Below are 18,087 nucleotides of genomic sequence, written 5' to 3'. Positions count from 1 at the left end.
GGCATGGTCTTTTTCTGCTTTGATATATAGAGAGCTGACGCGGTCAGTTGGCTTCCGTCTAGTTGTCGATGCGTGTTTGAATCGAAAGCTTTTAAGGCCCTTGCCTCCTGCCCGCTCCCTCTCCCACTGCGGAACCTCGTTGCCTTTTGCACAGGGGCTAGACAGAAGCAGTGCGAAGAATTTCACCCGTTCCCCTTTCCTCCCGCCCCTTCGTGTGAAGGATTTCCGTCTGTAAACAGGTGCATACTTTTTGATTTTTGTGGCAACTATGGCGAGCGGTGTTGCAACAGTCAAGGAAGTTGTGTCAGGAGACACCGTCGTTATTGTCGGCTGCCCGAGAGGTAAACTGATTGGTTGATAACAGTGACCTGGAGCTTTGCTTGCTTTTTTTTTCGCGTCACTTTCACCAGTGAATCTCTCAAAGGGTGTTGAAGTTTAGCAACTTTCAGCCACCTGCACCGCACAGCATTGTGCTCCACGCGCATGATGGTCACAGCGTTGCAGCTGCGTGTACACATGTATTGACGGTCATGAGGTTCTGTAATCTGTTTTTGCCCTGTATGCATATATACCAGTGGAGACATTTAACGTATATGCTGTCTTACGTGTACATCTGTTTGCACAGAACTACTTCTTTTTACGCCTGCTTCAGACCACACACAGTACTGCTGGCTCCGGTACTTGCAGTTCCCACGTGAAATACATGATCACTCAGTTGGTTTTCCAGCCTTGTGGGCGCGCACTTACTTCGCTGATGGACTCTTAGCTCGATCTGAGACTGACAATGTTAGAGGTATTTGCAGAAGAGAAAATCAACCCGAAGCTCCCACGCTCGTTTCATGAACATCTGGGCAGCACTACTCGTTCGATGCTGAGGCGTCTTCCCCTGCTTCTACGCTCTCAACTACTACATGTTTCTACCTGTTGCTGTCTACACAGGTTCCATGTCGACTTCTGCACATATGTAGTGTATCAGACGGCCGTCAACTGTGTATGGTCGAGGACGTGTCTCCTGAGTGAACTGAGAACGGATTGTTCATTGTTGAGCGGTCGCGGTCTTATCGCAGAATATCGGCGGATATCGTTTCATTTCCTCTTCACCTAGTTGTCTGAAAGAAGCGTGCGTTACGTGCGGCTTTTTTCTTCCTGAGTATACGCTATACGAAGACCAACAAGGAATATAACGAAACGCATACACGGGTCTACGTCTTCATAAACACACTACAAGCCGTCCTCGTTTTTGTATGTAAGCGGAGACTTCACGTCACTAGCAACTTTCATCACTGCCGCATGGACACACCAGTCAACTTTCTGAAGTTTTTTTTTTGTTTTTTGTTGCAGGAGGCCCTCCTCCGGAGAAGCGTCTATCCCTCGCATATGTGCGAGCGCCGCGTGTAGCAATGAAAAGTCTCTCATATGAACAGCGCGACGAGCCATACGGGTTCATAGCCCGGGAATTCATGAGACGAAAACTCATCGGTCAAACAGTGGAGTTTTCCGTGGATCCTGTGGCCACTGCAGCGGCTACACGGTCATTAGGAGCGGGGAGCTCTAGTGCTGATGGTGGCAGCGGTAGCAGTAGCACCAGAGCTATAGGCACAATCAAATTTAACGGAGAAGACGTACGTTTCGGTTTAGTCAGGAATGGACTTGCTAAACTCGATAATTCTGCGAAGAACCTTGCTGCCGAATATCCTCTAGTACAAGGTAATTACTTAAACAGGTGCCTGCATTTTCGTATAGATACACGCAGAAGTCCATAGTCATAAGATCCATGTTGCAACTTCTTCTAGACACGCAAACGCTCGTACTCAAGCTCCTGTTGAGTATCTAGTCACCTTTCTCTGTCTACATCACTCAGTCAGTGTGTAGTAGCAGTAATAGTAGTAGTAAGGCTTGTTCCCCGGTAGTGAAAGCGGAGGTGTCGTCATATGTGTACGAAGACAGAAATAATAGCATTTCTATCTTAGTGACCGCTGAAGCATCAAAATCTTACGATGCTCTAGGGATAATATTAGCATTAAAAGCAGCAGCAGCAGCAACAAGAAGGCCAGTAACAGAAGAGGGCGATAGCAGCGGTAGGTGCACTAGCACGAACGATACGTGCGGCAGTAGATGTCATATTCGCCCCAAAATCGTCAGCACCACGCACGCAGAGAAATGCGTTGGATCGTGTTTTTGCTTAGGCTGTGAATTCCTCCGAAACACCTGGAAGGGGGGCACAGACGTATATACGAAGTGAGCTCAGAGTAATATTTATTACTGTCTGTAGACAGGCTGAGGTGTAAGTAACCCACTACCTTCACCAGGAGCACATATATATACATACACAAACATTCGTATGGGGTTTGTTCATATGTATATAGGAATATAGCATCTTTCTCTCCCTCGTCCTCTGTCCTTATATATACTTGACCACTATTTGTGTGAAGACTCGGTAAAAAGTGTCACGGAATGTGGAGGGCAGAGGCTGTAGACCCGCGTGCTACTACAGTGCTGCTTAGCGCATAAATACACATCTCTTTAGACGTGTCGAGGTGCACTTGATGCAAAGGTTTATTGCATAAATATGTCTGCGTATATACATAGCAGGATCGATATAGTAATATCGCGCTAGGAGCTCCCGTAGAGGGGAGGCAAATGCGGACGGACGGTCGCGCGGTAGTTCGACTCACCTAGTATTGTGTATGATGTGTAGGGACACTGGAGTGTATTGCAACACCAGTGTGACTAGGCATACTGGGGTGTGTCCATACATTAACACGTGGTCTATGCTTACTGGGGTGTATTCGTAGACAAATGTGTCTAGGCATACTGGGATCTGTTTACACCGCAGTAGGTCTATGCACGCCGGGGCGTATCAAAAACACACGTAGACGTATAGGTAAATTGGGCTGCATTTACAGAATTATATGTGTATGCGGAATGAGTTGTGTTGACACACACACATGGGATACTGGGATGTATTCATATAGTACTACGTGTATGCTCACTGGGGTATATCTACACACATACATGTCTAAGCATACAGGGGTGTGTTTCCACAGCAATATGTCTATGCGCACTGGGGTGTATCAATATGATATTGTTGCTGGCATACTGGGATGTATTGATGCAGTAATATATCTAGGCATACACTGGGGTGGGAAAAGGCACGATTACGTCTGAGTATTGCACGCATATATATATATATGTATATAGATACAGTTATGAACGAAGATGGATATAGTATTGCACTTAGAACTTACGCGGATGTGGTGGTGGTAGTAGTATTGTGTGAGAGTAGAGAATTAATGTTTTGAATGGTAAATATTATGTAGAGTATAGTATAGAGTATACGTAAGGTATGTATATTATTATTTGGACTTGAGTAATCTATTCAGTGTATTATACAGTTGTGTACACAGTCGGTTTGAAATTTACCATAGCTGGTTTTCCTACTCCCGCGCTACTGCTCCTGCTGTAACTACCACTCCTACAACTACTGTTAGTACTAGTGCTATAAGGACAATGATCAGATCACCCCGAAGTGTTCGTCTGCTGCGTAGTATTCGGACGTCGCAGAGTTGCTTGAAAACTTTTCCACTCAGCAACCACCGCGCACGCTGCTCTTGGTGATGTTGTTATACGCCACCTCTACACACCCGTTCCTTTGATACATATACCCTTATAAGACATGTGCAGACGGGGGGGGCGGTGTTGTGTACATATATATATAGATATATATATATACATATATGTAAACATAGATGTGTATATATATATAGATCAATAGCAGAGACTTTTGTACAGAGTTTGAATAATATTATAGAACTGATTGTGAGGCCTACTAGAGTTTTGATCATGACTTTGAAGGAAACACTAGAGTAGGTGTTTGTCTTATTCAAAGCTTTTCAACAACCATGTCGAAACTGCGTTTCCACGGCTTAATCAGACTAAAGTTTCGATCGTGACAGGACATAGAGAACGTTTAGCTTCTTTTTGTGCGCCCCTATTGATCGGCTACTGAGTTCTCGCTTGTTGATATGGTCCGTATGATCAGCTTCTTCAAATTCTTGCAAGTAATTGTTGCTCGAGTTAGAATTTTCTTCGTTTTCGTTCAGCATACATTTACCAGTGGGAATACGTACTTCTGATGTGACTTCTGTACTGTCGCTGTCTCTCTAAGTCTCTCTCTCCCACTTCTCACGTTGGTGTGCCGCCGTTCTAGACGTCATAGAGAAACCACCTATCAATCTGCTCGGCACCAAATATGCGTGTCTCTCATATCTTTGCAGTAAAAATATGCATGTCTGTTATATTTCTGATACAGTTGATCTTTAGCACTGAATGTGCTTATATATCTTCACACTAAACGTGGATATCTATGATGTCTTCAATACAATCAGACGTTTGCACTGAATGTGCTTGTCTATTATCTTCAAGTACCAAATGTGCATGAGCAGTGCCTCTTTACACTGCATGTGGCTGTGTACTATATCTCTAATATAACTGACGGCCAGCACTACATATGCCTGCTGTTGTATCTCAACACGAGATCTGCATGTGAAGTATCTTTTTGCAGTGAATACGGCTGTATGTCATATTATCTAAAATACAGTTGACGTCCAGCACTAAACATGCCTCGTATCACATCTCCACACTGGATGTGTGCATCTGGGGTATGCATCTCTACACTGAAGGTGCATGAGTACTATAATATCTGCAACCCAACTACAAGGCGGAGGTATAGAGAGGCACAGTAAGAGGGAGGTGCAGACGGACATCTTTAGCGTCTTGTTGGGAAGAAGAGCTACCATATAAGGAAGAGGACAGAGTAGCCCTTCACAACAATTGAATACACGCATGTGAAGGGTTTCTTGATCTGTAAATAGAAGAACGTTGACAGACATGTGCAACACAGACGTCTGCACAGACGCTTTATGCTGCACCAGAGAGGGGGATATACCTTCGAAGACCCGTCCACGGCTTTTTCACGTTGTTTCTTAATATGCCGTAACACCCTTCCCTCTTTGCGTTAGTCATCAACGTACCTTCTCTTCACCAGTACTCCTGGCGGTAGTGTATGAGTGAGAGATAATCTTCATATATATATATATACATACATACATGTATGTATATATTTCATACACATACCTTCGTATTGGCTGTATACCTATTATATGCTTTGTGATGTACAACATTAGTAGCATTCACTGTGCCCGCAGGCTGCATACTGGTAGATGCTGTTTCTCTATCACGTCTCTATGCTACAACATCAAGGTCCTCTAGTCTTCTACAATGGCGTAGATGCCATTTACAACAACTTTGAAATATTTTATCAGGGTTTTTTAGTCTTGTACAATGCCACAGATGCCCTCAACTACTTCTCTATAATATTTTATAGGTGCCTCCTAGTCTTCTACATTGTGATAGATGCAGTAATACGCGCACAACATACATATGCGGCGGCGTAGTGCCACTTGTCTGTTTTCTTAGGTAGAATGAATATCACTGCGTGTATGTGAATACACTGCCACTGCTGTTATGGGATATACTACTGAATACCTAAGCGACATAGCACAAAGGCGGTTTAGAGTCTGCCAGAAGACATAGCATTGCGATGCCTTAGGGTCTGTCAGTGTGTGTGTCTATGTGTAGAGATATATGTATATATATGTATATATATATATATTCGAATACAAGTTATGTGTATGTGAAGGTCTCACTCAGGAGAGAGCAGATAATGTAGTACCACCTATTCTATAAGGTGTTGTGAATAGAACACTACGCTACTACTCTTGACACTACAGTGATGATAAGTAAGCTTATTACAAAGGGTGGATACACTACTGCTTATGTCGAAGAAAATGCGAGTATAAAGCTATTTGTGCTGACATCGAGAAATTACAGTTTTTTCAGAAGACAAATTCATGATGTATTGTTTCGTACCCTACAAATGCGATCAGAGCACTGCTGCTGATTGTGGTGTTGACAGCACAAGGAATAGCGGTAGGTCGCGTTCGCTGCTTCTTCACAGCACTCCCCCGGAAGAAGCAAAAAAAGATGACGACGAGGCTGCTACCAGCACACGCGCAGAAGGGAGGCACTGACGTTTCAGACAGAGAGAGAAAGAGAGAGAGAGAGAGTGAGGACCAGTGAGAGAAATGCAAGTACGTTGTCTTACTAAGTGTGGACTGTATATCCAAGCAACACTATACAAGAAGCAAGCTGTAAGTTGTTTTCCTCTCTAGTAATGCAGCAACGATCACAAAAACTCCTTTGTGTGTTTTTCGTGTGTGTATGTGTGTGTGTGATCTTTTTACCAGAACTAGAACGCTGTCAGGAGCAGGCCCAGCAAGAGGAGGCGGGAGTGTGGAACCCGGATGCAGCACCAGGAGCCGTAACTGTGCGTGATATACAGTGGGCGTTGAACGACCCTGCAGCAGCGAAAGCGTTTGCTGCTGCAAATAAAGACAAGCGCGTACCTGCTTTGGTGGAATATGTGCGTGACGGGGGTTGTGTTAGGGTGTCGCTGTATATCGACCCAAAGCAGCAACAGGAGCTTCAACAGCAGCAGCAACCCGTGCTACACTTGAAACAACCCTTGAAAGTACTCTATGCCTCTGTATTACTCTCTGGTGTTCAGTGCGATGGCTTTAAACGTGAACAACCGCAGGATGGCTCAACTGGTGGACCTGCGAAAATTGTCGCAGAGCCTTTTGCAGGTAATTTTATCGCGATGTATTGCACCCGTTTCTTCTAGACAGACGCCCACACACAGATACTCATATTTATACATACGCATATCTGCATATATATATATATAGATGACCCTCCTATGCGTATATGTGTGTGCAATACATTGAACGCTCTTACTATGCAAACGCCCACCCACACACCCACACACGCCTATATCTATACAAACACATATATAGATATATGCTCGTATATGGGTATATGTGTATGCAGTATATTGCACGCGTTTGCTTACTATACAGACACACGCACACGAACACACACACACGAACACACACACACACACACACTACATGCATTAGAGATGGATGTTTGCACATGCACATCTATGTATGTGTACGAATATGTGTGTGTATGTGTATGTGTGCATTACACTACGTACACACATAGACAACATGCTCACAGCTGCCTGTAGACACAATCAAAACATTGGCAGATGGTTGCTGACTATATATATATATATATATGTGCTCGCATGCCCAGCGCTATCTGTAGAAGTGGTGAATATGCTGACATAGGAATGAGTACATCCCCATATATATATATATATATATATATATATATATATATATATATATATATATATGCACGCTATCATGCCTAGAGCGATTTGTGGAAGCGTCGAATACCCCAGCTTGTGGGTGTCGATGTTATATACATGCACGTATGTACGTATATATATATATATATATGGGGAGGGTTATGCAGCGTATATTGTGCGAGACATTACATACATATAGGCCCTAATCTCCAAATGTTCTGAAGATCTGTTAGAACCGCGTCGTTTGTGGGGGGCTCCTGAGGTATATCTCGACAGCTTCCCCAAATGTGCGCATGCCCCCACACGCACTCCGTAATGGGGCTGCACATAAACACAATCATGTTTGGCTTTCGGCCTTTCTAAATTTGTATGCTGCTGCTCACTATGGTTGATGAACGGAGAGCGTACCGTCTCTCGTCACACGCATGCGTCTTCGTTGTGTGCATTTGTAGGGTATTTTATATATCTGCTTTTTACTCAATATGACACGTCTGCTCAGATTGTATGCATAAACACCAGTTGTGCTGTGGAGAAGACTGTATACTTACTGTGCCCAGTTACACAGGCATGCACATACATATATATATACATGTGTATGTATGTGGAGTTTGTCTGTAAGAGAAGACTGTATACTTACTGTGCCCAGTTACACAGGCATGCACATACATATATATATACATGTGTATGTATGTGGAGTTTGTCTGTAATATTGATGTCGTTATGCAGTTGTTGCTGCGGTCGCTAAAAAAGAGATACCCAGCTCCTATCGTTCTGGTCGAATTATCTCCTTTTAAACGTTCACACAAGGGGTCAAGAGGTCCTGTTTGGAGGCATATCGTTATAATGATACATGCATCTACTTTTGTGCAGTTTCATAAGTCAACTTTCAGAGTGCTTGTTCCTTTTGAATTCTAGTTCACTTTGATGCCTGCATATAATAAGTGTTTCTGCTTCTTCAACATGCGCTGATTAGGGGTGCTTGCGAGCGTCCATCATGCTGTTGAAGCGAGAAAGTACTCCGCGCCACTGGGGTAGTCCCTTGTTGTGCAGCCATTGCTGCAGGAGGAGTGTGGGGGAGGTACCTGTGGCTGCAGGAGGATTGCGGGTCAGGCACTTGTGCAATTATTGCTGCAGGAGTAGTGTGGGGCAGTCAGGTGGTACTGCAGGAGGAGTTTGGGGTAATCATTTGTTGCGCAGCTACTGCTGCATGGGGAATCGCATTGTGTTTTACGTTGTTGTGTGCATGCGCGCAGAGGAAGCGCGTTTCTTTGTGGAGGCAAGACTTCTGAATAGAGAAGTGAATGTTCGGATAGAGGGAGCTGATGAGGTTGGCAATTTGTACGGATCTCTCTATCACCCCCGTGGAAACATAAGTATACTTCTCTTGCAAAATGGGTTGGCTCGAATTCAAACAGCAACTGTTGGATTGACAGAAGCGGGCGCACAGATGCGAGTCGCAATGCAGGAAGCCCAGCAGAAGCGCCTTCGTCGCTGGAAGGTAATGTTTCAGTAATGCCAAAAGATAAGGAGAATACAGAAGGAAGATACGTTGTTCTGCACTAGCAGTACTTTTCGGATGGAAAGGAGGCAAAGCCGTCGGGATACTTGATAGAGTGAACGGATGTGGAGAGAAAATGTCATGAATGAATGGTCATGCACACACGTACACACGAACACACGTACACACACATATAAGCAGAGCCATGGGGGGGACGTACATAGAGCGGACACCTGTTCTTGCACACGCACAGTATATTCGCGATGTATTTGTTATTACGTGTGTGTGCGCGTGTGTGTCCTTGTTGCCACTGATAACGTACGAGGTGGTCGTAGCGCTCTAGTACATCTCGACGCGGCTTCTCTGGGCATGTGTACACACACAGACACAGATGAGGGAGCACTGAAATACATTTGTGTACTGCAACACATTCGAGGTCTGGTGTTTTGGTATAATATCAAGCACATAAAAGGAACACCATCCCCGCCCTCCCCACGCCTCTTCCTCCCCTCTTGTCCTCGACATCATTGCGCTTCGTAGCACTTGTATATATCCTCTTTCTTACTGAACTTCCCCATGTCGCTGCCGGTGTCGCTGCTTCACGTATGTTTCAATGACTACTGCGCGAGTGTGTACACATAACTCCTGCATACACGAGATATCTATGACGGTTGTTGTGCTCATGAGCAATGATGATTATTATCAAGAAGACCACTCACGACCCAGCCCATATTTTGAAACAAAGTAATATCGATTACAGTGGTCTGGAGACAATTAGGAGAAGTGTAGATGTGCGAGCAGCTTTTTTCTCGCTGTCTTCGTCCTATGGTGTACTCTTGAAGGGGATTTTATAAATATAGTCTAGTAATACGAATTGTCACGATGTCCTCTCCAATACACATGTCAGCTGCGCGTCATAGTGGTAGTGGTAGTGATGGTTGTGGTGGTGATGGTAGTGGTGGTGGTAGTGGCAGTGGTGGTGATGAGCGTGGAGATGCTTTATAGTAGGGTTGTTTCTTCCCACCCTGCTGCCTTATTATTACACTTCTTTTGAAAGTACTCATAGTTATACTGTTTTCCAGCATGAGGAGAAGGCATTAACCTCCTCCTGTGGACTTCATTATCTCAAAGTGAGCTGGAGATGGTGGCTTGACTGTCACGTGTGTGTATGCGTGTGTGTGTGATATGCAGAACTGGCAGTCGTCAACAGCTAATGTAGCTTGCGAAGCAGTATACAGCCGTGGTAGCAGAGGTTATAAGCGGTGACCTTTTGCTCCTGCAGTTACCAGATGGGTCTGAACGGAGAGTGTATTTGTCAAGCGTTCGTTGCTTGAGAGGCACAGCAGCAGGAGGCGGGGGTGGCGGTGGTGGCGCTGGGGCACCTGTAGGCGGCCGTGGCTCTACTACATTGAAGGACGAAGATAGTATGGCTTTCCAGGCGAAAGAGTTTGTTCGCAAGAAGTTAATAGGCAAGAAAGTGCGGGTACGTTCATAGTCGTTCTCGCCAAAAACGAGACCACCATCGTGCATGCGAAAAGAAGAACGATATGCAGCAAAAGCAACAACAGCAACAGTGACGTGCTGTCCTGCTGGTCGTGGTGGCAGTGGTGATACTGATGGCAGCCGTGGCGGTGTGCCCCACTGCGTGTGGAAGGCAGCGTGTTTCTGTCTTTCGTTCAGTCGTTATTAGCCTAGGGGTAAGGCGCAGTGCTCCTCGTGCGGTAATCAGACGTGTATATATGCATCTATACGTTTATATCCTCTTTCCTTTACAGTCAATAGACATCTGCAGCAGATGTTTTCTCGCAGGTTTACATACTTATTAGTGCATATATACACATATACTTATACATCTGTGTATATATATATGTGTACATGTTGTGTATGTGTGTGTGATTAGGAGAATTATGTGTGAAATTTGGTATGTGTGTGTGTGTGTGTGAGAGAGAGAGAGAAGAAATGATAGGCGATAATCCACACTCACAGTCATGCCGGAGGCGGCTCGTGTGTATTTCTCGCTGCACCTTCCCCGTGATGAACACAGCGTCTTTTTTGCAGGAGAGTCGTGTTATTTCTTCGGTACATGCCTTTTGCTTCTACTTAGATTGTCTCTATATGTTGTTTTTGACTCATACTTCATTTTTTCCTACTCGTCTAATGGTGTAAACAGCTCGCTTGTGAGGGTACGTGTAAGTTTCGGGTCATGTAGACGTATATTTCTTTTTTTATTGTCGTACTGTAGAATGTGTCACCTCAGGACGTTTTTTTTCACTGTCAGAGGAAGGCCTTACTTCTGTCCTACTGAAAGCACATCCAGGTGCTTACGACGATCGTTCACGCTCCCTCATGCTTCTCTGCATATATATATATACATATGCGTACAGTCTACATGTTTGTATATATTTATCCATCTATGTATTGTGTTAATTATATATGAACATACATATATATATATATATATGTCTGCATTGACATATACTGTGGTAACCAGATGAATATATATACATATATTTATGTATATGTTCCTGTACACATATACGCATATGTATATATATGTATATTATAAAGTATATGTAGTAGACAGATCACAACAGTGTTTTGCACACGGTCTTTCGTGTGTTGCTGTGTCCTCCGGAGAGGAGACGACCGTATTTTTTTCTCTTTTTTGCCTGGACGTCTTTCATCGTCGTTATCACAGGAGGCGTGTATATCATGGCACTGTATGATTGGTTGCAACATTGCTTTCAGGTGTGTGTTGATTATTTACGAGAAATTACTGTTCCTGCGCCCGCTGCTGCGGTTCCAGGGGAGGGGCCCGCAGCAGCAACAAACGCAATTCGTCAGTGTGTACCTACCAGGGGGTGGTGGCGGTGGCACGAAGGAACATAGCGCTACTACTAACGGCAGTGGCCCTGCAGTAGTAGCCACACCCGACACGCCCGACGGGCAGAATATTGCTGCTCTCCTGGTGCAGCAAGGCTTGGCGAAGACTGTACAGCATAGAGGAGACGACGAGCGTGCCAGGGTGAGGCCACTCTTACTACTACTAAGAACCTTTTCAGATCTATTATTCAGACGCAGCATATATACACACTACCCCCACCATTAACACCACCGGCTTTACACACTACCCGCACCACCACCGGCGGTACACACTACCCCCAGCACCACCTGCTGTACACACTACGACCACCACCGGCTATACTCAATGCCCCCCACCATTATCACCCGCTGTACACACTACTACTTCCACCACCCCCGGCTATACACACTACCACCACCACTGCCACCGATCGGTAGCAGTGTCTACCCCTTCAACCAAGACATACATACGTATACATACATACATGCAAACGTGGGCGCAGCGGAAACGACAGACAGACCTCCGGTGCGCTACCGTTAGACATTGAGTAAAGACTCACTTCATCCGCGCGAGGGCGCATACAGGTAAAACCTTATTGATATCCATAGTACATGTATACATGTACGTAAGCACAAGGCAGAATCCTGATACTGCAGTAGACAACACAAACAGTGCAGTAGACATGCTACAACGGGGTGTGTGTATCAATGCAGAGGTGCCTTCTTTCAATGGACATTTGCTGAGTACAAATACGTATGTGTCACAGAAAATACATGTAAGTACGTCTTTTTTTCTCTTTTGCCTGGTGGGTGGTGATTATGATTGGTGTGCAAGCCATGTGGGGCATGTGCAAACTCGCGCTGGGAAAAGTCGCTGCTTTCTTTCACGACAGCTCTCCCCACATAGTAGAGACATAGGCACCCTAACGACGAAACGCACAACCAAACAGTGGGCACCCGCTTTCACTGGGGACACTGATTAACGTATTAGTATAATACTGTCTCTTCACATATATAAATATATATACATACATGTATACATATATGTATATATGGCTATAAAAGAGGTCGCATTGACGCCCGAAATCAGCACAGAGCAGTGGACGCTCACTACGGTGCAAGCACGTATACACATTCAGCACCCATCCTGCACCCACGCATAGTCACACCTCCTTACACGGCGACCAAGGAAACGTACAAATATAATTGAGCCATGTCTACTCAGTTCTCGTATACACACACCCATTCTTCAGTCACCCATGATATACGCACGCACGCAAATACCCATATTTACACACACACGCAAATACACAAGTTTACAAACACACGACCACATACACAGAGGCATTCTGAGACACGTAGACAAATACGAGTGCACACGCACACACACACACACACACACACCGACACACAAATACACACACAAGCATACACACACACACACACATTCACACAAATACACGTTGACGCACCTGCACACAAATGAACACACACACGCACACACAAACAGATTAGTACACACACACACACACACACACATATACACAAAACTAGACACGCACACACACTTACACACATACGGACTCATACACAAAGAGGCACACATACATACACACACACACACACGAACACACACTAGCACACACAGAGGCGCACACACACAGGCACAAGCATACACAAATACACACGCGTCCACACACCCACACGCGCACACACAGAGGCTCACGTGTACTACAGCGTGCCTGTTTTCATAGGCATTTACGGACGGGTGGCACGAAAGGGAATTGACGCGCATCTCCGGCGCGTGTGTACAGGCGCCCGCGTGACTGTCTTTGCATTCACATATAAAAAGTGCTTTGTGTCTTCTGTGCGTTTTAGGGACAGAAAGACACTAGGCTCTCAAACACACCCTCTGGCCAGTGATGAGGCTGAGTGAAAGTTATATTAGTTGCACTATCAATTCATTGCTGACCTCTACACGGATACATAGCAAGTGTGGGTGGAGGGCTACATTTATATATATATATATATATATATGAAGAGCGCTTTCATCATAGTAGGTAGAATTTACATGTAACTACTCTTGTGCAGTAGACCCTGGTCGTATTTTACCGACAAAAAAGCTATCTCGTATCTGCAAAAAGCAAGTTGTCCTGCTCTTAGATTATGAGTCATGGTAAGGCGCATATGCGACTGTGCTCTTACATTGCTGCTATACGGCTAATCGTAGCAACTGAACGAATATTACAGAGAGGCCGTCGGCCTCCTGGGAGTATATATATAGCACCAAGTAGATGTACTTTTGTATGCACCATCTTTCTCAATATAATATATAAATATATTGCCACGTACATATATATGTATGTATGCATGAGAAGGGAGTCTTCTTGTGTTCTGTAGGACTACGAGACGTACGTGGAGCTGGAGAAGTCAGCACAGCAGCGAAGAGTTGGCTTGCATGCGCCACAGCAGCAGTGGCTAACCTTTCGGATTGTAGACCTCACTGGACCAGCAAACGTTCAGCGAGCGCATGCGCACTTTCAACAACTCGAACGCGTGCCTCGTTTGGATTGTATTGTTGATTATGTATTCAACGCTTCTCGATACAAGTTGCGCGTCCCGTCGGTAAGCATAAGCTGCAGTATATATATATATATATATATATATGTGCACATACACGTCTGCTTTGGTCTTGGGTTGTATTGTTGGTTATGTATCCCACGCTTTTGGATACAAGTTGCGCATTCCCTCGGTTAGCATAAGCCGCTGTATGTATATATATGTATATACATACGTCTGCCTTTGTTTAGATAGTATTATTGGTAATGTCTCTCAACACTTTTCGAGACAAGTTGCACCTTCCGTCAGTTAGCCTAAGCCACTGGTACATGCATATATAATATATATATATATATATGTATCTATAAGTCGGTCTTCGTCTGGAGTGTGTGTGTGTGTATATTGCACGGCACTACGTAGGATGGTGACATTACACTTCAGTATGTGTGTTTGTACGTGGTTGAGTGGGTCTGGGTGTGAATCTGCGTGTGTTCGTGTGTGTTTGCGTATATGTGTATCTGCGTCTGTTCGTATGTGTTTGCCTGTATGTGTGTCTGCGTATGTGTATGTTAGTGCGTGTGCGTATTAGGGAGGACAGCGGATGCTGTTTGTATGTATGTATGCATGTCTGTATGCATGTCTGTATGTATGTTTGTATGTATGTATCTATGCGTGTGTATGTGTGTGTGTGTGTTAGTATGTGTGCGTAGAAGGAAGGTCAGCGGGTGCTCTTAGCAGGCCCGACAGTGTGTGTCGGGTGTCCGTACGCTGCGAACTGCTCTCCACCCTGTACAACCATTCCCCTGTCTGTCCTAGTCTCTCTCTTTCTGAACCAGCTAGCTGTGCTTCCACATCTGTTTTTCTTTCTTTTCCTCTTTTCTTCACTCAAGTAATCTTCTGACTGCGGTAGATACATTTCATATGTTTGTATACGCAGATGTTTTACTCATATACCAATACTTCATGCAGACATATATTATACGGTTGTATGCACTGGTGTATTATCATAGACATGTACGTTTGTACGGGGTTTTTCATATATGCAGCTTTACGTGCTCTGATGCCCTTACCATTCTTGTTTTGGGTCGCGTACGTGTACTCCGTTGGTGGAAGGAGGACGATATTTGTTCGAGAGCCTGCCTTCACCATATGGTCAGCAGAGAGCTGCTAATGGGCGTAATATGCATACACGTATATGAGAAAGGGGAGGATGAGGATTTTCGTTCGAGAGCCTGCTCCACACTAGCACAGAACTGCGAGAGGGTGTAATATGCGTATATGTCTGTATGTACGTAGGTATATATGTGTGGACGTGCCTTTGTGTGTGTGTTTGTGTGGGGTATGGTCGTTGCAGCAAAACTTGTGGATATCATTTGCATTGTCGGGGGTGCGTAGCCCTCAGGCGAGTGCTCGCGGATGGATGGCGGGGGGAGGCGTTTCATCATCAGCAGGAGGGAGCAGTAGTAATAGCAATGGAGTAGCTCCAGCAGGAAGCACTACCAGTAGAGGAGGAGCAGGTGGAGTGAGTAACGTAAGAGGAGGAGGACGAGAAGCAGAGCCATTCGGCGATGAAGCATTAGCATATGCTCGCAGTAGGCTGCTACAGAGAGAAGTACGTGTAAAAGTAGAGGCAATAGACAAGGGCGGTAACTTTCTAGGAACATTGTGGGCAACCGGTGGCCCGAGTATTTCTGCAGCATTAGGAACAGAGGAGGAGGAGAAGGGAGCGCAGCCAGCAAGCAGCAGGTTGGTCAGCTCCAGCAGCAACAGCCGCAACAGCATTCACAGGGTAATAACTTTGCTGCCGAACTGCTCGAGCTTGGTCTGGCACACACTGTCGATTTCTCTCTAGCACGCACCCCGTTTAAGGACCTACTCATACAAGCCGAACGAAAAGCACAGGGGGCGAAACTCAAGCTCTGGTCACTACAGCAGCCTGCAGTGGACGCTGATGGCATCCCACAAGGTGAAGGGGGAGCTGCTGCGAAAGATATTGAGGTTGACGAAAGTTTGCCTGAGGTTATCATCTCTCACACTGAAAACGTCGAGCTCTTCTATATTCAGGTAGGGCTGAAGAAGTGTCTGTGTCTGACAGACGTATATTTACTGCACAGACAGCGTGTCACGGTTTTTTCGATGGAGTAGTACCGGGGAGCTGGTGGCTTCACACCTACCCGTCCAGTGTCTGTGCCCATCCGTCAGTGGCAACAATTATGTGACACAGAGTCGTACAATTTGATATATGTCTACATATACATATATATACGCCATGGACGACCCTCTGCTTTGAGGCGAAAGAAGAGCACTTCATCATCGAAGTCAGTGGTGTCCACGTACAATTACTGTATGAGAGAAAACGTAAATATGTATACAAGGAAGCTGTACTTGATGGTGTCGTCATATATTCGTTGCCACAGACGGATGGGGGCACACACACTGGACGGGAAGGTGTGAGAAGAACACCCTCAGCAGGAGGGGCGGGGAGCTATTTGCTTGCGTGTGGGCTGTCGACCGGAGCGGGGATAATTAGCAAGATGACAGTCACACGTGATGCTGGATATATAATGACTAATAACACTACTAACTGCTTCCCCTCATAATCAACCTTTATAGAGCCAGAGCAGAGGGCCGTCCACGGCGTACATATATACATTCATATACATATATATATACGTAGATATGTATACATATGTACAACTCTGAGTTTTATGTGCTTCATGTATATATATGAATATGTGTGTATATATTTGTGTCATTTCATTCTGCGTGATGAAGGGGAAGTCAACAAGTGCAAGCACACAGACACAGACACAGACACACGCACACACACACACACACACACACCGCGAACCTTTCTAGTAGCAGCAGAAGAAACGTCTGTGTGCCCCATAGAACGTATACACACGCTTTCAAAGACATATATACGGATCTCGTGTTGTTACCTATGCGTAGGTGTGTGTGACTCTTGGTAGAGGAAGCGTCGCGTATGCACAGCCTCTGCATCTCACGGGGGGCATGACAGGAACGCAGAAGAGCCATTGCTGGGCATCGCATTCGCTCGTCGGGTGCTTCGACCCCCGTTTCTTTGATTTCATGCCTTGTGTACACAGAAAAAATACATCTACGTAGCTCAGTATATCTCTGTCTCCAGTGCACCTATATATATATATACGTATATAGATCGGTGGCAACCATGTACTTACAACCTCGTGTCAGTACGTAGAGCTCATCAGGAGAATTGTTGACGTGCACGTACTGCGTGATACGACGAAGGAAATTCTTCACGTGTGTCCGCGTGTATGTGCATGCGCTTATGTATGTATGTCCTGCGTGCCCTTTTCGCCCCGCGTTGCGTGTGCTGCGCTCCCGACAGCGTGGGTGTATATACGTGTGTATGTATAAGTGGGTGTGAGTGTGTATATGTGTGTACGTTTGCGCATGCACACGTTTGTGACTGGCACAGGAGGCGCATAATAAAAATTTGGAGAGAGTAAATCAGGCGCTGGCACAATACGGAGAGAGAGAAATGGACAATGCAGGAGGCCAAGAGACCGCCATCACTGCGGATGACGTCTACACCCCGGGAGGACCCCCTCGTCGCGGGGAGCTAGTGCTTGCAAAATTTACAAGTGATGGAACCGTAAGTGATGGGTGAAATGGTTCATGCTACAGGAGCGCTTTCTCGCACCCCATGTACGCGCATGGGGCGCATGCAGACAAGTGGTCAATTCTGTATCTTACAACGAGCCATTTTGTTCTTCTCTCTCTGTGTATCGAAGAGAGAGGCACACACATCTGTCCCCGCATGTCACTCTCGATAGACAAGAGGCTCTTCGTCTTACATTAGTCGCACACATAGAAAGTGGCTCTGCCTCAGTAACAAGACAGC

The 18,087-nt window shown here is 45.4% G+C and overlaps 1 protein-coding gene across 1 annotated transcript in view; it reads left to right on the top strand.

Annotated features, from left to right (window-relative positions):
* The first annotated feature begins 268 nt into the window (after window positions 1-268).
* The window catches only part of LOC131478957 (staphylococcal nuclease domain-containing protein 1-like), a 28,090-nt gene continuing 10,271 nt past the window's right edge, over window positions 269-18,087 (top strand). Inside the window, 13 exon segments of the mRNA XM_058659640.1 lie at window positions 269-341; window positions 1,342-1,707; window positions 6,309-6,707; window positions 8,533-8,777; window positions 9,969-9,998; window positions 10,000-10,260; window positions 11,526-11,582; window positions 11,584-11,802; window positions 14,040-14,264; window positions 15,553-15,610; window positions 15,710-15,867; window positions 15,978-16,262; window positions 17,662-17,838. Coding sequence (XP_058515623.1) covers window positions 269-341; window positions 1,342-1,707; window positions 6,309-6,707; window positions 8,533-8,777; window positions 9,969-9,998; window positions 10,000-10,260; window positions 11,526-11,582; window positions 11,584-11,802; window positions 14,040-14,264; window positions 15,553-15,610; window positions 15,710-15,867; window positions 15,978-16,262; window positions 17,662-17,838 — 2,553 coding nt within the window.

This window comes from Ochotona princeps, unplaced genomic scaffold (genome assembly GCF_030435755.1).
Source record: "Ochotona princeps isolate mOchPri1 unplaced genomic scaffold, mOchPri1.hap1 HAP1_SCAFFOLD_1443, whole genome shotgun sequence".
Taxonomy (NCBI): Eukaryota; Metazoa; Chordata; class Mammalia; order Lagomorpha; family Ochotonidae; genus Ochotona; species Ochotona princeps.
Note: the sequence above shows the minus strand (reverse complement) of the source record. Positions and strands in the feature narration are given on the sequence as shown.